Source organism: Syngnathoides biaculeatus, chromosome 15 (assembly GCF_019802595.1).
Source record: "Syngnathoides biaculeatus isolate LvHL_M chromosome 15, ASM1980259v1, whole genome shotgun sequence".
NCBI classification, from domain to species: Eukaryota; Metazoa; Chordata; class Actinopteri; order Syngnathiformes; family Syngnathidae; genus Syngnathoides; species Syngnathoides biaculeatus.
In genome coordinates, this window is record NC_084654.1 from 19,770,625 (window position 1) to 19,792,190 (window position 21,566).

The 21,566-nt window shown below is 41.7% G+C and overlaps 1 protein-coding gene across 1 annotated transcript in view; it reads left to right on the forward strand.

The window, feature by feature from the left end:
• Positions 1-21,566, forward strand: part of aqr (aquarius intron-binding spliceosomal factor) — a 64,497-nt gene that overhangs the window by 22,127 nt on the left and 20,804 nt on the right. The window contains exons 20-30 of the mRNA XM_061843886.1: positions 2,576-2,745; positions 3,381-3,622; positions 3,696-3,845; positions 4,165-4,234; positions 6,228-6,338; positions 6,420-6,529; positions 11,076-11,211; positions 14,407-14,616; positions 18,326-18,463; positions 18,546-18,617; positions 21,355-21,542. Coding sequence (XP_061699870.1) covers positions 2,576-2,745; positions 3,381-3,622; positions 3,696-3,845; positions 4,165-4,234; positions 6,228-6,338; positions 6,420-6,529; positions 11,076-11,211; positions 14,407-14,616; positions 18,326-18,463; positions 18,546-18,617; positions 21,355-21,542 — 1,597 coding nt within the window. The remainder of the gene's footprint in view (positions 1-2,575; positions 2,746-3,380; positions 3,623-3,695; positions 3,846-4,164; positions 4,235-6,227; positions 6,339-6,419; positions 6,530-11,075; positions 11,212-14,406; positions 14,617-18,325; positions 18,464-18,545; positions 18,618-21,354; positions 21,543-21,566) is intronic.

The window sequence follows — 21,566 nt, forward strand, 5'->3', positions numbered from 1 at the left end:
TGGTATGCCCTCACCCCCCTTTTCCTCTGTTTGGATTAAATATGCAACGGGCAGAGCTTTTTTTTTTCTGAATAGTCGTCCGGCTAGGGGCGCATCCCCAGCCTGTGTCAAGTTGTTTAAACTTTCACATCCCCACCCCCGTGGGGATAAGCGGTAGTCAGCTAACTGGGCGGCAAGCGCATGTCACATTGATATCCGTGTGCACGGCGAGAAATTGTTACTCTGGGGTTTTGCACGAATGCACGGTATTTGAGAAAAATATGCTTTACGGGTCAGGTTGCACTTGACACGCGCCCTCATTGGATGCTTTATTAGGCACGCCTGCATAATCTAATGCAAGAAATGTCAAAATAACCACCTTCACAATGTTGACAAGAAAATCTATTGTTAAATACTTCTTTTTGCTGTATACATTAGAGATGTGCAACTGGTACTTATTTATTAAAGCGTTGACACTCTACCTCTGCTATCCATATTGTAATAAACAGTAACAAACGTATCGTTAACGTATTGCAATTCATCACACAGCGAGATGTTTCTGATATTTGTATACCTTGTTAAACTACATGACAGAATGTCATTCTACACCACCACATAATAGACATTTTGATTAATACCTCGCTGATTGCTCTAATCAAACCGGAGCCCTCATGTTTGGCGTACTTTTTTCATCCTGTATCGGATCACATTAGTCTGTGCCATCCTTGCTGTGGAATCTAAAGTACCTCACAATGGTGTTGATTTAATGCTGGAGTCATAGCTCAAATGCAGTGAGGGCTCTCACTCAACATCCTGGCCCAGCTGCCTTGAGCGTTATCCTCCACGTCAAGGGTGTCACTTACACTCCTAAGCAAGAGTCATGCTTTTTTTTTTTTTTTTTTTTTTTTTGGGACGAGGAGGATTTGACAATCCCAGCATAGCCACACACATGAACACACACAGACATCCAAACACACAACAGGAGGTCAGCAGGATCAAGTGTCCCTCTCCTCTTCTCCCCCAACCCCCACCCACCCCAATGCACCATGCATGAATCTCCGCAGACATCCGTCAGTGAGCTGCCCTCGGTATACCTTGCGGCCTCTCTCTGCGTGGTTGCCTGTCACGCTAGCATCCACATTCCTCATCCTAAAAAAGGCAAAGCACTGCAGGAAGACCGGGCCAGGGAGACTTGTTTTGTCATGGCTACTCCTACCATCTTGTACACAGTGTTGGGATAATTACTTTGGAAATATAGTTGTTAAAATTACAAGTTACCCTCTTGAAAATGTGACAGGAGTTTAACTATTTTATTTCCTTTCTCAAATTAATATCACTAATTACATTGGATGACATTTCTGAATTCTGCATGTTTAAATTATTTATGTATATTATGATATTATAATATATATATATATATATAATATTTTATGTATTAGAATTATTTATTTTAAATAAATTTTTTAAATTTTAAAACAAATCTGAGCTTTTGCAGTTCTTTTTCAATTAATCTAAAAAGTAACTATAATTGCGTGGCACATTTTCCCCCAGTAATGGGATGGGTTGGAATTTGACCTATTTTGCAATTAATTTGCATCATCTCATAATGTGTAATTAGTTGCTTCTTAACACTCGCACACAGCGGGGAAATGTGCCATAGGTGTGACAGAAGAATTTGAGATGGAGGTGGGACTGCATCAGGGAACCAGTCTGAGCCGCTTCCTGTTTGCGGTAGTAATGGATAGGCTGACAGATGAGGTTAGACTGGAATCCCCTTGGAACATGATGTTCGCAGATGATATTGTGATCTGCAGTGAAAGCAGGGAGAAGCCAGAGGAACAATTAGAAAGATGGAGGCACGCGCTGGAAAGGAGAGGAATGAAGATTAGCCGAAGTAAAACAGAATATATGTGTGTATGAATGAGAGGGGGGGAGGTGGAAGAGTGAAGCTCCAGGGAGAAGAGATAGCAAGGGTGGATGACTTCATTTTCTTGGGGGCAACAATACAGAGCAATGGTGAGTGTGGTAAGCAAGTGACGAAACGGGTCCAAGTGGGGTAGAATAGTTGGCGGAAGGTGTCTGATGTTCTATGTGACAGAAGAGTCTCTGCTCGGATTAAGGGCAGAGTTTATAAAACAGTTTTGAGGTGAGCCATGATGTACGGATTAGAGACGGTAGCTCTGAAGAAACAACAGGAAGCAGAACTGGAAGTAGCAGAGGTGAAGATGCTGAAGATCTCGCTTGGTGTGAACAGGTCGGATAGGATTAGAAATGAGCTCATTAGAGGGACTGGCAAAGTTGGAGGTTTTGGAGTCTTCGATTGTTTGGACATGTTCAGAGGCGAGAGACTGAGTATATTGGCAGAAGGGTGCTGAGGATGGAGCTGCCAGGCAAAAGAGCGAGAGGAAGACCAAAGAAAAGGTTGATGGATGTCGTGAGGGAGGACATGAGGACAGTGGTTGTTAGAGAGGAAGATGGACGAGATAGGCTCAAAAAGATGACACGCTGTGCCAACCCCTAACGGGGCAAGCACCCGCTTTCCTTTGCCACCGTTTTCGTTATTTTATGTTAACGTTGTCACATTATTTCTATACAGGTCCCGAACCGAAGCCCAAGCTGCGGGGCGACTCGAGAACATTCCGCGTCTGGCTGGACCCCAACCAATATCAGCAGGACATGACCAACAGTATTCAAGCGAGCACAGAGGACCCGTACGAGACGTTCAACATCATCATGAGACGCAAGCCCAAGGAAAATAACTTCAAGGTTTGGATCGCGTCAACAATCCACCCCCCCCCCCCCTGGCACTTAGTATATTCAATTGGGTGTTGCAGCCGTAAGGTCGGGGCCAGGTCACGTCTGAGATTACGGCCCATCCAAGGCCTGCCTCGCTTGAAGCTCAGCGTAGAAATCCTTCCTTCAAAAATAAATACTTATTAAGGTTAAGAAGAGGCAAAGTCCCAATGTTTTTATGTAGGTCAAGTTAAGTTAAACCCCACAAGAACTTGTTCATCAAACACTACCTCGTGTTCTTGTTTGAAAGCTACTCAACCGGGGCTTTGTCAAAACTGTCGTTTTCCAATGCAGGGAATATAAATCTGTCTTTTCCTGCCCACACCAAAAGAACGACAGATGTTTTTTTTTTTTGTTTTGTTTTGTTTTGTTTTTTTTTCGAGACATTTGGAGCTGATGGGTATTCACGGAACATTCTTCTGAATCTTTGATCCTTGGCATAGATAAAAGCAAACATGTTTCCTGCGCGCACCAGGCGCTCATTAAAACCAAACTGACAGATCCGCAACTTTTCAGGCTGTCCCATCAAAGCCTCCTGTGGAATGTTGTCCCAAAAATAATGAATCCCCTAAATGCCCTGTCTTTCTTCTGTATGCCTGTCACATTAGGCTGTTTTGGAAACCATCAGAAACCTGATGAACACCGAGTGCGTCGTCCCGGACTGGCTACATGATATCATCCTTGGTTACGGCGATCCGGGCAGCGCCCACTACTCGCTGATGCCCAATCAGATCTCCACATTGGACTTCAACGACACCTTTCTGTCCTTGGACCACCTGCGCTCCTGCTTCCCCGGGTCCTCCATTCAGATCTCGGTGGAGAACCCTGAACTGCAGGTCCCACCGTTTCGGTGAGTGCCGAGTGTTTTTTCTTAATTAAAAAAAACGGATATCTTATCCATCCTTTGGTGTCTGTTTGTCAAGAATAAAGTTTCCAGTCTCAAGCCAAACTGAAAAAGGGAAAAAGAGGAAGGCGAACGACGAAGTCAAGGTGGAAGAAGAGGACAAGCCCTTGGTTGTCGAGCCCTATGTCACCCCCAACCGTGGGCCCTATCCTTACAACCAGCCAAAGAGGTGAACAATACACGCTTATGGCCACATATCCACTGCTCTGCATCAGTTTGGGTCTACGGACCACAGTTCGGGCAGTACCGTATTACCGCATGAAACGCTAAGCTAACTTTAGGATATTTGTTTTTTTTAAATTGGATTTTCTAGCCACTGATCCTCAGAAATCATTTCATATCATCATCGAGCTGTCTTTTACAGTCTACATCCATATTTCTCTTACTGCATCCAAGCATGAATGTTTTCTGATTTGCATCGTCTAATTTAAACTCCAAATCAGTTTACACTGTCCGACTAATTACCTACCTTAATAACCTCGTTCCAGGAACACGATTCACTTCACGCCTACTCAGATCGAAGCCATCCGAGCCGGCATGCAGCCAGGGCTCACCATGGTAAGTGGTTTGATATGAACTCATTTAAAAAAAAAAACAACAAAAAAAGTGCAATAACGAGTGTGTGGAAATCCGGATCCCCCAATGTTCGTCGTGTGGTGGGAAGGAGAAATTCTAAACTCGACCCTTGGAAATGGACGTTCTACCGGGTTTGCGCATCGACAATTCTTAATACGCCAATCATCTCGCATTGATCCGCACCATTCCAACCTGCTACCTTTGATTCCACAGCTGGTTGCAACTTCACACTTGCTAAGTTTAGTCATAAATAACAGAATTATGATTTGTCGTTGATGAAGGGTTGTGGTTAATTTAGGAATAGAAGTCATGAAAGGGCCCCAGCACCATTTCCTTCGTGTCGGTAGCGACGGTCATTAGAGGTAACAGTAAACACATGCCGGCCGCCTCCTTGTCCGCCCGTCTCCGCTTTCATGTCGACTGATTACGCGCTGATTTATTCAGGAATGCTAAATTGCACTCATTATTTACCAGCAGAAATGACTCACCTGAGATGGTTAGATGAGATTTTTTTTTTTTTTTTTTGCTGTAACAATTGCCCCCCTGCTGAAACAAGCCTGATTTTATGCTGATGAGAGGCCTTAAGGATACTGATGCTTCCTTCCTTTAGCTTTATAACAGATGCAGTGGAGCATCTCGTGTCAAAGACAACCTATTGCAGGATTCTTTGTGCAAATTTGAAAATATAATAGAAATTGACTTGATTCGTTTCAGGGTCATGACCTTAAAAGCATTATTAGCTGTGCAGGCAATGTTTAAGTCATACAATAAATCAGCAGTTAAATATATGGCAAACTATGAGCCCGAAATAGTTGCATATAATTTTAAACACATCTTTTGACATTAGTCCAAAAAACGGTTTATATAGTTTGTGAGTTAGAAAAATTGTACCAAAGTTGAGACTTGCCTATCTATAATTTCCACTAACAACCCAGGCTGAATTTAAATCTCTCCTGACATTCACAGATCTTCGTCTGTCAATCGAGATGGAGCACTTCAGCAATACTTTTGTGACACCAAATACTACTTTCCTAATAGATGGGCCTATGGTGCTATCTGGTGGCCTTTTAAAGTATTACAGAAAGTACAGAAATGTATTTGTATGAGGTTTTTTCTCTGAGTATTGGTTCCACACAAAAACACATACACCTGAGTGACTGTGAAAAGCAAACCACTGATAGGCGAGCATTTAATATAATAATGAGATGAATAAAATGTATTAATATTAATTAGTATTTGAATAACTGCTCCTCTCATGAAGTGTTTGTTTGCTGTAAATATTTATGAAATTATACAGCTTTACGACCATTTATTGCTGTGCTTGTTATCACAAATACTAGTACAATTTAATTACTGTATATCAAAGATAAAATATGTATATATGTACGTACACTTGGAATTGGTCATATGACACAGGCAATAACTAAACATAGCTGAATGTATTACTTTTTGCTGCTTTTATTATTACTACCGCCGCATCGCATCAGGTTTCCTTTCCGGTGCTACGGTTATCTTGACATCTTCCGTCTTTGCCATCACCGGTACCCAGCAGTTAAGAAAACAAAAAATCAAAGCAGCAGCAAAAAATACTCATTGAGTTACACTCACTGATCTAAATTGTCACTAAATACTTTATTTTTAAACCTACTGTAGCTATTTTGGTTTGGGCCAAATTGTGCTACGGTAGGAGCATTCTAATTCACTAATGCTAGATGGTTTAATCTTTATTTTTATTGTTTATTAATACTTTTGTGACTAATGAGTTTTATATTATTTTTATTTTTAATGTATTTTTAGTTTTTATTCTCTACAATTTTATTAGCAGTGTTTATATTTTAATATTTTATTGATTTAATATGGATTGTTTAATCTTCACATTATTTTTATTTCTATGTGTTATTGTATTCTATAGATATTTTTTTGCATCCAGTGCACATTTCTTCTTTAATTTTCTCATCACGTCTCTCGTCTCCAGGTTGTCGGACCGCCTGGTACCGGCAAGACCGACGTCGCCGTCCAGATCATTTCAAACATTTACCACAACTTTCCCGATCAGAGGACCCTTATCGTCACACACTCGAACCAGGTGAGCCCCCTGCCGTGCGCGTGACATAACGAGTGTAGACTGAGGTGTCATATCGTCCGCTGCCGTTGTGTCGTCCACCAGGCTCTGAACCAGCTGTTTGAAAAGATCATGGCCCTTGACATTGACGAGCGCCACCTCCTGCGTCTGGGCCACGGAGAAGAAGAGCTGGAAACCGAGAAGGACTTCAGCAGGTGAGGACGGACGAGGCCGCGATGATACGCCACAGTTACGAGGGGGGCGGGATGCCGAATTAGCAGACAGACTTTCTCAAACTATCTTATCACTTAATCGGAGCCAAAACACACACACACACATTTCCACTTGCTCAGCTGTCCACATTCATAAGGAGTCCCAGCCAAAACACAAACAGAGCCACCTGATATTCCCATATGCGTATCTTCACAAGATGTTCTCGACCTCTCGACCTTCTACATCAATGTAAGAGATTTTCCCTCCCGTCACTACTCCAGAGCTCCTAGCACTCTGTGTAGTGCTTGTACAGAGGTGGGCGGGCAAACTACAGCCCAAAGGCCAAATATGGGCTGCTCCGTTTTTAAATCCGTCGCACCGGACATTTGCATCAGCACGTGTCCTTTAATATTTTTTGCGTTAAGATAGCCATTTTTCCCAGAATTGTTAATAGGCACAGTGGCGTCACTGGTTAGAGCAGGGGTGTCAAACTCAAATTCACAGTCGGCCAACATTTTAAACTGAACAAAGCTTTGATTTGACAATGAATATTGAACAAGCAAGGCTTGTAGAACTTAAAAGTACCGGCGTGCTAAATTGAGTTGCTACTACTAATTATAACAGTAGCAGTAATAATAATAATTTTAATAAAAAAAACACACTATAAGTAGGCTATAATAGTTAAAAAAGACATCAATAGCATATTGAATAAAATTTAAATAAAAATTGAATGCCTCCTTTCTGTTTGCAGCCTTCTGAGATAAATGTCAAAATTAGCTTCTTACACAGGCTAATAAATTTGAAAATAAAAAAAAAACCTAACTATTCAGGCCTTAATTTGAAATGGCCTCGCGGACCGGCCAAATTTGGCCCGCGGGCCAGAGTTTGACACCTATGGGTTAGAGGCTCCGCCTTTGAGTAGACTTTGCAAGTTCTCCTTTTGCCTGCTTGTGTTTTCTCCGGGCACTCTGGTTTCCTCCTACATCCCAAAAATATGCAACATTAATTGGACAGCCTAAATTGCCCCTTGGTGTGAATGTGAGTGCGAGTGGTTATTTGTTTCTATGTGCCCTGCGAATGGCTGGCAACCATTTCAGGGTGTACCCAATTGAGAAGATGGATGGATAATTGTTCATGACTTTAACTTTGTTAATGTCTCAATTTAATAGCCACCCTCCATATATTGCTGTAATTGTCACGGTAGCCAAAGTTGTTCTCGTGTGGCATACTGGTTAGTACGAGGGATGGGGTGAGTAGTGGGTAGTGAGTACGTGCTTGTATTGCTCGCAGCGGCTTTTGTTGCCATGGCAACAGAAGTCGCTCTGGCATGGCACATCCCCCAGTAGTGTGACGGTGAGGTGAGCAGTAGCTAATTTGCTTGAGACGGGGTTATTTTAATGAGAATCTAAAAAAAAAAGTGAGCTTGGTCTTTGACTCAAGTCGAAGAAAACTGGTCACAGACATGTTAGTCTCACATCTAGGTATGAAATTTTGTCACAAAAATGAAAAATACACCTCCTGGATCATTATCCTTAAAGTTTTTATGACGTGTTTGAATATAAATAGGGCAGTGCCATTGAGTATTAATTAAAACATTTTTGCCGATGCTACTTAAAGTCCCCTTCTAGGCGACCTTGTTAATTACCGCCTTATCCATCTGAGCAAATCACGCCCTTATAGTGGGGAAAAAGTTGGGGTTGCATGTACAGCCGTGCCCCATTTTATGGGTCTGTGCTGTTCAGAACGTGCGTAGCGCCGTTATGAATAGCGGTCCAGCAAGTCTTTTTGTAAATTATGCAGAAGGAAAGGGTGTGGGGGATTGGGGGGGGGGGAGAACATGAAAAGAAAAGCGCCCTCAGTAGTAGCGTTTAATGCGATCCCCGCCTGCCTTTCGACGCCTCGTAATATGTGCGTGCCTCTGCTCCTTCCACCCCGGTGACATCGAGCACCAGAGAGTTTTAATTAACACTGTGTATGTGAGATTGGAAAACTGCGGCGTACCGAACGCCTAACAATTGGGACTGAATGCTATATTTCCTGTTGTTTTAATTAGATTGCCAGATTACGTCGCTGGGTGACATTCCATATTATGTATTGTGCAGTGATTCTCCAAGTGTGGTACATGGTCTCCCTCGAGCGGTGCGTGAAAGAATTACTGCCGTGGAATTCAGTTATATTTAACTTTTAAAGGTCTGCTGTCATAAAATGCATGATTTTTAGGATCTTATTAATGAAAAAACGGCATGATTTTGACGCATATGGCTTTTTGTAACTCCCGCCATAAAAATCCTCTTGAGGGATTTATTTTCAAGAAGAAGCAGGAAGTGATGTACAGGGCAGTAGCGCACTCAGTTGGTCTCGTATATTTGTATTAGTTTTACCTGCAGGAAGGTAGCTCTTTGTTCCTTCGTGTCATTGTATTGCTGGACATTGCTCGAACACTTAGGAGGATGGATTCGCTCTTCATACTTTTCCAAAAGATCCAGTTTGTTGTGAAAAACAAATTGCACAGGTGCAAAGACGAGAGCTTCGTGGGTTCTAATTGACAGGTAGGTGTGTATACAGCTACTAAAAAAAAAAAAAAAAAACAATAGTTGGGGGTGGGCGGGATGACATAATCCGTAAATCAGGGGTGCTAAATTAGTCGATGTGCCACCCCTGCCGAAGCCGTCATCAGCAGACGCGCCGCCGCCAGGGTGGCTTGTCGCGGCGCCAAAGGTGGATCGGACAGGGAGGCGGTTTGACCGCAGCGGTGATAAACCACCTTCCCGTCCGATCTACGGCGGAGATGAGCTGAGCTGGATCGAGCGGGGAGGTGATTTGCCCGCAAGTGGTTTGGCTGTGATCCGCTTATCATCTAAATATGGCTCGAAACGATAGGGTAATATTGCCTTCACTCATTTGTGAGATGTTCTCTTCTTCAAAAAGAGCTTCCGTGTCAGAAGGGGCGTCGAAAAAATCCGTTCGTCTCCCATAGCAGGTGGCACGGCGTCTTCTCAATGGCGAATGCCCCAGTGTGACGTCATGGACAGAAGATGCAGCCAATATGGCCACCATACAGCACATCTCAAATTGTTGGGCGCAGGTCAAAGCAAAAATTCCTCCAAATGATAGCGTGTATCACTAAACTATTTATTGTGTCACTCGTGCCTCTGGGTGTCACTATTTATTTTCCTAGGTGCTACTTGTAATACGTTTGGCAACCATTGATTGAGACAATTGCTAACTTATTTTTTTCATTTTTATGCGAGAGGAGCTGCATCACAGGTGAGTCCTCCTATGCATTAAGGTGACTTTTTTTTTAAATTAGATTCCCACCAAAGGAGGCGGCGCTTTGCCTTTTGAGTCATGTGCTGACTGAGGATCTTTACACACGGTCTAAAAATAGTGTGACCCCCTATGAACTCTCCCGCTTCCTGTCTGCGTGCACTTAATGCCGCTCTCTGATTGCGTTGAGTTAACACTAATCAGGAGTGTAAAGTCAAGCACACATGCAGGGCTCAAGGACGCTCTTAACCTGCTTTTCCCCCCGACTAAGGACAGAAACTCAAGACCTGTCCGTGCTTGAATAAATGTAACATAAATTACATCCAAAAAGGAAATGGCATTTTTATGTTGTTGTTGTTGTTGTTGTTGTTTTGTAAAAAGGCGTAAAAAAAATACAGGTCATAAACGCAAGTCATAAGTATTAGCACAAATTTGTAATTTGGGGGGATTTTAGCCACCAATAGCAAAAATATGAGACTATCTGAATAATTTGTTTTACAGTAAAAAGTTCAAATTTTATGTTGGTAAAAAGTAAATTTTCCAAGAATAATAATTGCAGTTTTATGACAGGCATTAACTGTTTTACAAGGGAAAGGCTGTACTTATACAATATTTAAAAAGTCGTCACTACAGTTAGGTCATAATATTACAAAGAAATATTCATCCATCCATTTTCTTTGCCGCTTATCCTCACAAGGGTCACAGTGAGTGCCGGAGCCAATCCCAGCTGTCAACGGGCAGGAGGCGGGGTACACCCTGAACTAGTCGCTGGCCAATCGCAGGGCACATAGAGACAAACAACCAGTTGCACTCGCAATCACACCTTGGGGCAATTTAGAGTGTCCAATTAATGTTGCATATTTTTGGGATGTGGAAGGAAACCGTAGTGTCCGGAGAAAGCCCCCGCAGGCACGGGGAGAACATGCAAACTCCACACAGGCGGGGCCGGGATCGAACCCGGGTCCTCAGAACTGTGAGGCCAACGCTTTACCAGCTGAATCCACCGTGGCGCCTACAAGGAAACATGTAATAAGAAAATAAGGGGCTGTGTGACGAAATATCGTAATTTCAACAGAAAAACGTGCAATTTTGCAGGACTAAAATCACAGTGTTACAATAATAAAGTAAGTTTTCCAAGAATAATTCACATTTTTACAAGGAAATTTGCAATTTTACAATAAACCAAAAACAACATTCCTTAGAATCAAGATTGTGATATTAGAAGAGAAATATGAGAAAATAATTGACATTTTATTATAAGCACTGATCACCCGTCTCTAGGTACGGCCGGGTGAACTACGTCCTGGCCCGCCGACTGGAGCTTCTCCGCGAGGTGGGAAGATTTCAGGAGAGCTTGGGCGTCCCCGGTGATGTTTCCTACACCTGCGAGACGGCTGGACACTTCTACCTCTACCAGGTAGGCAGCGGTTTTGTTTTTATGGTCCAGCGGTTTTGTTTTTATGGTCCAGCGGTTTTGTTTTTATAGTCTGGGAATGCCTCCGTCACATGACTGCTTCATTCCTACTGGCTCGCTTTGCAGTTATGCATGTGGTCTTGGTCAGTCTTGTTGTCCGCCAACCAGAACAGTTCTTTACAGTTTGATACAGAGCACAGGTTGGATGTTTTGTTTTGTTTTTTTTCCTTGCATATCACTTATCACATTTTGATGTGTAATCACTGTGTTCCATGGTATATTCAATGCCTTGGGGGGAAAAAAATGGTATTCTTCCCCTGTGGAAGTTCTCCCAGCTGACAGCCGACTCGAACATCTTAACTTCATTTGGTCTGAAATGATATTACAAAATCCTGGCGTTTGTACATGATGTGTCAACATTTTTTTTTTATCCACTGTATTTACTGTTTCTCCACTAAAGTCACGTCATATTTATTCAATACACTATCGCCACTGGCTTGTTGCTGTGTTTTGCCCGAGACCACAAATAACCGACTCAGAACGAGAGAGCCGGTGTCAGGATCTCACTGTTTATTCCCGACACCTGATAATCACCGTACTCTTGAGTCATAGGACAGATGCCTTCAACTCTACACTGTTTATTTAAGATGCATTCACTACATTGGACAAGCCCTTAAATAAGAAATTGGTAAACGTTTTTGTTTTTTTTTTTCGTCTACTTCAGGTTGGAATGTATTGTAGGCACTTATTAAATGTGGCCTCTTTTGGCTTTGGAATTCAGCCGTCCTTGATGGAAGTCTTGTTTTAGTTAGCTTTTTCGACACCTGTGACAGCTACCTCCGTTTGACCCAGTTTTGGATGCACTTTGTCCATATCGGTTGTATTTGGTTGCCTTCATGTACAACACCCACTTGTGAGAGCACACGTGTTTGTTAGGTTGAAATGGAGATCTTCACTCGTGACGTTGATAAGCTGCAGAAATTCAAATGACCTAATTTCAGACTTCTCTGCAGAAAATACGTCAGGAACTCAAGAAAACGTGGATGATTTTCGTTCGTTTTTCATATTTGACAAGGGAACGGAGCGGCACGGTGGTTCAACTGGTAAAGCATTGGCCTCACATTTCTGAGGACCCGTATTCGATCCAGGCCCTGCCTGTGTGGAGTTTGCCTGTTCTTCCCGTGCCTGCGTGGGTTTCCTCCGGACACTCCGCTTTCCTCCCACATTCCAAAAACATGCAATGTTAATTGCCCCTGGGTGTGATTGTGTGTGCGATTGGTCGTTTGTCTCTATGTGCCCTGCGATTGGCTGGCAGCCAGTTCAGGGTGTCCCCCACCCCCTGCCTGTTGACAACTGGCATAGGCTCCAGCACTCCCGCGACCCTTGTGAGGATAAGCGGCAAAGAAAATGGATGGATGAGGGAACGTAGAGAATATTACGTCCCAAATACTAGAAAAGGTTGGTTTGGCAAAATACGTGACCTTTAATTTTCTGTACTGTTTGCATTTTTTCGCCACGCTTCCCGCATTTTCAACATTCCCTGTCCCCTATCGTTACATGGACAGCGGTCCGCATCTTCGAAATTATTTCAGCGCCCGTGACTGACGTTAGACAGCCTTTGTTGACTCGTTTTCACGTATCGTTCATGGTTTTCAATCATTTCAGGGTTTGATTCAAAGCTAAACAGTCACTTTACAACTAACTCTGGCGAGATGTTGTGAAGTTTGTTGCCTAAATCTAGTGGGAGAGTGACTGAAGCTTTCTCGAAAATCAATCTTTTGCCTTCGACACAAGGGTACAAAAATGATCAAGTGAAGTTCCGGACGTATTTCAACCTGGGGCACTCATCAGTGAAGGTAACACCACATTACAATTGTAACGTGTACGATTGAACCCTCAAGCGAACCTAGTAAAGTTTTCATCAGGATTTCTTCTTCAGAGGGTATTTATAGTCTGAGACCGCCTCGTGCTTGGTTGAAGCCGCTTTATGAGGTTCACAGCTGGTGCACCTCCCCAAGAGTGTGCCGATCTGCTCTCATTTGTCTTCAGAAAACATTATGTTCACGTCAACTTGTCTGCTGTAGCATTTAGAGTGGGCAGAGACATAGATTCTCCCCAAAGTGTACGCTCTCAGACACGTATGCCAGATATCAGAGCACTTGTGAGGGATTTTTATTTACAGTAGGGGCCAACGAGAGTACATTTCAAATAATTGCCATCTTCAGTTTTGTCTACCTGAACTCGGCTATATAGACAGTTATCACTTAAACATTACAATAAGGAAAAGCTACATTGATACTAATGAAATCTACTAAGCAATTAAAAAAAAAAAAAGACAAAACAGCAGCTACCACATAAAAAGTTAGTTCTTTATTCAACCAGAAACATTTGTGTAAAGCATGACTTGTACAAGTCCATTGGCACCTCTACTTGCGAAATTAATCCGTTCCGGAAGTCATTTCGTAACTTGAATTTTTCGTAAGCAGAAGCGCATTTTAAACTTCAACCATTTTCTACTGTTTTACTTTTTCACGAGTTGTAGATTCCCCACTGACTGACCCTTTAGTAACCAACAGGTGCATATTTCGGTGATGCAAATGTGGTGGAAGCACAGACTGTTCGCAGGACTAATTTAAGCTCACACTTGAACAGGGTTACCTGTCGCCCGAAATCATGGCATCCACAGTGTCAAGATTACCACCATTACCATTCATTTCCTTAATTCATCCCATGCAGGTATACCTAAAATCCATTTGAGTAAACATGGGTCAAAATGACCCGGAACAGCCTCACTGTGCGCAACCTTTGAAGCATTTGTACAGAAGAATGACATTTTCCATGTATTTTGGGTCACTTTAGGAAATTGTGTCAAATTGTAAGGTCAAAGAATGACATTTAGGTTGTTTTTATGGCTTCCAAATGTCAAAACGGGTCAATTTTGACCCAAACAGGATTTAAGGCTCTTTGCTGAAGCCATGAAAATAGAGGTCCATGTCATTCCTGTCATTCCTAAATGATACATGCCATATTTTTCTCAGACCTCTCAAATTAAAGCATGTCATTCACATGTTGCTTGTTGTATTTAAAATCCATACATATTAATGGCACAAATCATAAAACCGCAGTTATTGTACCAATAACTCCAGGCCTGACTGTATTTATTGGCTTGTAACGTCTGGCACATTTGCTCCACCGCAGGTGATCTCCCGGTGGGAAGAGTACCTGAGCAAAGTGAAGCCCAAACAGGGCGCAGAGGTGAAGGTGGAGGCCGTGGCAGCGCACTTCCCCTTCCACGAGTATTTCTCAAACGCCCCCCAGCCAGTGTTCAAGGGCCGCTCCTACGAGGAGGACATGGATATCGCGGAGGGCTGCTACCGGCACATTAAGAAGATATTTACCCAGCTGGAGGTAAGAAGGCCACATTCGTAAACACACGCTCACACACACTCTGCAATGACGGTGTTATTTATAGAACTATAAATGCAGTCGAGCTCATTCACGTGACCACAGCAACAAATAGCACAGATGAATATGGAATCAACAATGACAGTTTGATGCAATGGAGATGCTCATTGATGTGGCAGCATTGTAAATCTTCACAATATCAGGTTGACAAAATGTGGATATGATGCGGTTTTATTAGGTTATGTCACACGTGGAGCGTTCTGATTGAAGATACTGTATCTGTATTTAACTCTTAAAATGTCATACATCCGCAGATTCATGTGTGCAACTATATGCCATATATTACATCCAGGGAATAGGGGCTGAGGGTTTTCGATTTACTTACTCGCACAACACACGACGTAGGGGAAGCCCTTTATTTGGAAGAATATTTAACAATTTTGAGAAATGTGAGAAAATATGTATAATCAAGCTCAAGAGTTCTTCATGTCATTGAAAAAAAATACATTGATACTGTCCACCTATTTTTTTAAAAATTGCTATATATGAAAAATAATATTTTGGTCATACTTGGAAAAATAATTGCAGATTCACAGGGTCAGACAATAATGAATAATTAATTGCAATTTTAAAAGAATTATAGCAATCCAATTATTAATAAAGTCATAAATTATTTCTTTTTATATTTCTATCTATTAAAAATAATTCTGAAACATTTTGCAGAGGGCAATATAATCTGTAAGTAATGAATTAGAAATTGCATATATAAATATTACAAAAAAAGTTAACAAATACAAAGAAAATTGTGATGGCAGTCATATGTGTGTATTAAAATCCTGTACATTAAAAGTAAACCCAAAAATATTTATCTGCCTGAAATAAATTATTACAAAATGAAATGGGGGGGGGGGGGTCGAGTTTCATTGCTATCTGATGCATATTGTGCAATTTCAATCCATTTAATTATAAGAAGAAAAAAATCACACTTAGCTGCTCTTGTGTCACATGTCTTGTGGCTAAAAGGCAGTAAGGACACCATTTCCAAGCCTTGGAAGAGGTCTCTCAAAGTGCTGTCGTTTCCCATCTACTTGTTCACTCTTATTTCTTCTCAGCACATTGAGTATTCCTATAGAGATAACAATAAAATATCAGATTTATGGGAACAGCGAGGAGGCCCTGCGAAAAAGCAATAAAGGCGTTATTGACTGGAGGTAATATCCCAACATGGCTAGTGACCTTGATTTATCCTGCCCCATCACCTCTCCTCCTCCTCCTCCTCCCCCTCCTCCTCGTTCCCTCCTCCCTCGGCCTCGCCCATGCAGCAGCAATACGCCCACTCACGAGAGCGAGGCTGCTGAATTTGCATATTTCTCCGCCATGAACAAATTTCACATTTCGGAATGTGCTAAGTCTCATTTGTTACCATAATAGGGTAGCTCCTGTTTCGCAGAGAAAAACATACGATCAATTGGCTGCACCATTTTTAATTCTGGAGTATAAGAAATTTGCTGATAAACTCACTTATTCACCTATTTTAGCTCTCTTTCTGGAACACCCAAAATTTTGATGTAATGTTTTCATAAGAAAGTAGTAACTGGTGTCAGGGAAGTACGGTGGTGCTCTGACTAACAACTTCTGTTCATCCTGTGACCATGCTCATAACTCAAAACACACATCCCAAATCATCATTTCGCATTGAAATCAAGGGAATTCCTTTAATGCCGTAGTAACCCCCCATCAAACGCAAACAAAAATTATAATTGGTGCGACGCTGTCGTCGTTGCAAGTTAAGGTTCCACTGAATGAAGCGATACATCTCGACTGAGAACTACTGTAAGTTTGTATACAGTAGTAAGTAAGGAGCTAAGTTGCTTGGGTTGTTAATGGAAGAAATCACGATAATCTTTGCCAAATCGGCACGCATATGCAGACACTTTCGGAGACAAAGTACCGTGCAGTCTCCTGTTTGTAGTCTCTCATCTTTTCCATCATCGTCACATCATTAGTTGATTTCACCTTCATCCAGCCCGGAGCCATGAGGGTAAAAAGGAGACCTCATAAATATTGGAGATTTTTATTCATTTGATATTTAGACCAAAATAGTAACACATCAATTATGTATCACCCAGTGTGTGGTACTGGTCGCTCTGCATATATTCTCCTTTCCAAGAAATGTTGACGTCAGAATCAGACTCAGTGTGTGGGCTCGTGTGTATTTCTCCCCGCTACCCGTACATTCAGACTCAGTGTCGTTCTTCTCTTACCCAGCGAATGTGATTTGTCTGGCGATAGCCACACACTCACGCCTTATCTCAGATAAGCATCCAGATCATATCACGTTGGCGGGGTCAATCAGTGATAGCCATCCATTCTGTATCACTTCATCATTAGCAGAAGGATCTTTTAACCAGCATTTGTTCGAGTGGAACCTTCTTTCGTCAAATGCAATATTGCCAAAATATTTTTTCTCATAGGACATATTGAATAATGAAATAATCCATTCTGAGCTCTGTGAAATTCACAATGTTATACCATTTTGAGATTTCTAACTGTTAAACGCGTAAAAAATTTGACTGCTTATGGTATGATAAAAGTAAAAATTAAAAAATTTAAATCTTTATGAGCTGAAGCGGTGCATCTTATTTTTTTTAACAAGGTCCATACAGGTGACAAAACAGATAGACCACAGCAACTGTAGTTAGTAATAAAAGGTCAATTTAGAAAAAAGTCATTTTTTTAAGAAACCTTAATCAACAAAAACAAAACCATAAATCACTCTAAGGCTTAAATCAATAAAACAAAGTCTTAAATGTAATGAATGCTGGAAATGCGTAGCACAGCACCTTTTTAATATTCTTAATTCATTCACTGCTGTGATAAGGGTAAAACTTCCCATTTTTGTGTAATTTTATCATTAAGTGGAATCCAGCCATTGACTGACGACAACGTATATATTTGTCATGTACACTTTTCAACGAGTAGGTTACGTCTTGTCGTTTTTGCCGATGAAATTCCAGTTTCTATATAACTAATGATGAACTGATGTCAGGTGATTGGATCATTTTTCAGATTTTAGACCAGCACAATTTTTGTATTGAAATTGAAGATTCTGGGAGGAATCGCTCCATGTCATGTCGATGATGAGGGATGGAATTTATTATTTATCTATTACACAATACTTATTATGACGTTTTCCAATCTGACACCTCTTAGAAATAAGAAAACTAACTCTAAAACTCAACTAAAACTAGCTAAATATGAAAAACAAAAGGTCAGAACAAAATCAAATTGGATGAGGAATCCAAAATAAATTTTTGAATTATATGCTAAGTGGAATAAGTATCTGCAAAACAATTTCTGTGAGACATTAAATTTTTTTTTTCCTCCTGAAAACTTAATTAAATATGAATTAAACTACATCCACAGTGTGTGAACAATGAAACCGAAATAGGCAAGCAATGCTATTAAGAGTACTTGGGTCGCAATGTTAAAAAGCCTCTTTATTCTTGTGGAGCACGGTAGACTTAAATTTCATTCATCATCTGGTACAGTAATCTTCATTTATCTGTCACCCTTCCCAGCAATCATTTTGTCAGCATCAACTTCTGAAAAGTAAAGTGGAGTAGTTAGACGGCATCCAGACTAATTTTCTGTCTTTGGTCACCAATTTCTTCAAAGTCACGACTGACCTTGCGTCCGTCTGCTCTGGTAGGAGTTCAGGGCCTTCGAGCTGCTCAGGAGCGGGTTGGACCGCACCAAGTATTTGCTGGTGAAGGAAGCCAAAATCATCGCCATGACCTGCACACACGCTGCCCTCAAACGTCACGACCTTGTAGAGCTGGGATTCAAGGTAAGGCTACCTGCCTCTTCTCGTGGTTATTTATTTCAGTTGTTCATGAGTGCTTATTAAAGTCGCTAATTCCTCTTGTTAGTACGACAACATTCTGATGGAGGAAGCCGCTCAGATTCTGGAGATCGAGACCTTCATCCCACTTCTGTTGCAGGTATCTTTCTCTTTGACACTCTCGACCAGGGGTGCTCGATGCGTTGATCGCGGGATGGTGTACCCCCCCCCCACAAAAGAAAAGACGTCAGCCAATGTTGCCTCCAAACTGCGCGCGTGCGCAATTGTGTACCGCTGATGGAGTCTCTTTGCAGTTATTCTGCGTTGTGTGCAAAAAAAAAATAATAATAATAATCCAATGCAAATTGAAAGTGTAACATACAGCTATTCAGTTTGTGGCATTTTGCAATGTGATTCAATGAGTGAGGATGACTGGTTGTTACATCCAATGGCACAATTCACATACGTACTGTAATAAAAGAAGAAGCCACTGGTTTCTTTTAGGCACCACATGGAACTTCTCCGCTACACTCTTGTTACAGTACTTACGCAGCCCATCAATGTTTTTTTTAATGACATCGTCCACAGTCTGGGCAACGTAGAGCAAAGATGAGCTAGACATGCTGCTTGTGTTAACTTTTGATATTAATGGAGAAAGTTAAAAAAGAAATGCTTTTGTTTTAAGATGCAATGACTGTCGGAGTATGGGAATAATCGAAGAAAAAGTGTTTAAACTGGACAAGATTTTCTCTTTTCAGAGTGGGAAAGGTCTGGTCTGAAGCCAAGGTAGAAAGTGCACGAGGAGATGGTGTGTAATTTTAAAATTCCACCTTGGCACATTCTGATCTATTTAGATTTTAAATATAGGAAACAACATTAGAACGGTTTGGGAGCATCATCATTTCTCTCCCCCCCCACCCCCGATAGGTCGCGAGGAGCGGGCTGCTTGAAAAGTAGATTTTGGAGTAAAAACCCTGCTCTAGACTGTAGCGTTCATAATTTCACTTTTTACATGTTTACTGAATCTACACTTTTAGGAGCAAAATATCATCTCCACCAAGCGGTACAGTTTCGCATATAGCACTATAATAGATTACAACAACTAGAAATAATCCGTAAAGTCATAAAACATTCCCAGATCACACTAACTGCATGTGTATGTTTCATTCAGTTGCCATGTTCTCTGGCAGCTGTGTGCTTTTTTTGGCTGCACGCAGGTCACGTTACATTTTAACATAGGACCTCATATTTTATCGCAGCTGTATAGCATTTAATGGACTCAGTCCATAATATAACATATTGAAAAAGAAAAGATATCTACAGTCCAAAAATAATAAATAGTCATCCACTAGCACATATTTGCACAATGCCATACAATTATTCTCTTCCCACCCTCAACGGTTATTACTGATAACCGCCATCTTACACAAAAGATATGCATTATCTTACACAAAAGATACGAACAGAATGACTACAAATAATCCATTTTATATACCTACGAGCAATGTATGTGTCTCGATTACTGCATTCACTTAAAAAAAAAATACAAATCCGAGACACACTTAGTCACGCGCAGGTAATGCGTGTGCCGGGATTAATACAATCGCTCATTTCGGCAGTTATGAATGACAACACCCGCTGCGCACAGCGGCAGTAGAAGTACAAGACCTCATATACAACGCGTTAGTGTGAGTGTGCCTGAGGTCTCTTTCCGAGTGATGACTTTATAGACCGAACCGCCGCCTGCCCCTCAAGTTTACCCGAAGCACGGCAGTACGACAGCCGTCATCAAGCCTCCCACCACCTGACTCCCCGTGTTCATTACGGCCTGACTGATGGGTTCCAGGCGGAGTAATGAGGCTTGTCTTTGGTAGTTGCGCCTAATTGTCTGCGATAGCGCTAATGTCTGTTTACAGATGAGATCATTAAGCACATCAACCCGCGCAACAACCACACCAGAGCTCCTCGTCTCTTTAGATGTGGTTTGTTTTTTTCTTCCTGAATGAGTGAGTCATACTTAAATGCCAGGTGTTGGTTACAGAAAGATAGAATCTTGCGTATTTTTTCCCCTCACTATAAATCCAACACAATTTATAACCTGCACTCTGCCGTGTTTGATTGATGTCATACTTAAGGTAATGCTGTGGAACACCTGAAGGAGATAACGTGGAGGGCAAAAGTTTTTTGGCTACAATATAGAGACATGGAAGCCCTTGTTTATCACAGGGGTTATGTTGCAGACCCCAACACTATCAGTGTAAGTCTGCAGTGCATAGAGAAAGAGAACGCTTTTTTAAAATGTGCCATATTTTTGCTTTTTACACCTCGATATAATTATTCTATAACATGGAATTAGTATAAAAGTGTTAGTTTCATTTAAAAAAAAAAAAAACATGTCCAGAAAATGGCCCTCTGACTACCTCTGTTCGCCCCAGTTTTGCATTCGCTTCGTCCACATTTCGCTAAGACAGTCACTTTTCCTTGCTCGGTTGTGTCTGTGTAAATGGCCCACTTGTGAGGCCATACCTTTGCTATGTGACAGCTCTGTCTCGGGAGTGGAGAGGTAGGCAGAGATCTTTGAGCTTGAGAAATTCGAATGACCTGATTTTAGGCCTCTGAGCAGAAAAAAATCTAGAATAGTTGGGCGATTAAAGCACCATAGGGCTGAAATTGCATCCCAAATAGTGAAAAAAGTTAGTTTGGGAAAATACTGCCCTTGTAAAACATTTAAACTCAAATGTATGTAGGCAAGAAGAGCCACAATTATCAATGTGCTTTTAGCTGTACTTCTAATAATGTGGCCATATTGTAGTATTTTTTTTCCCTCCATTCAAGTCAAGGACTCCTTAAACACATCCAAATTTCGCCATTATTCTATCAATGTCTACGCTACGCAGAATCCAGAGGACGGTTACAGCAGGCTGAAACGTTGGATAATGATTGGGGACCACCACCAGTTGCCCCCCGTCATCAAGAACATGGCCTTCCAGAAGTACTCCAACATGGAGCAGTCGCTCTTCACTCGGTTTGTGCGCCTCGGCGTGCCCACCATAGACCTGGACGCGCAGGGACGTGCACGCGCTAGGTCAGTCACCCGATGGGACCCTCT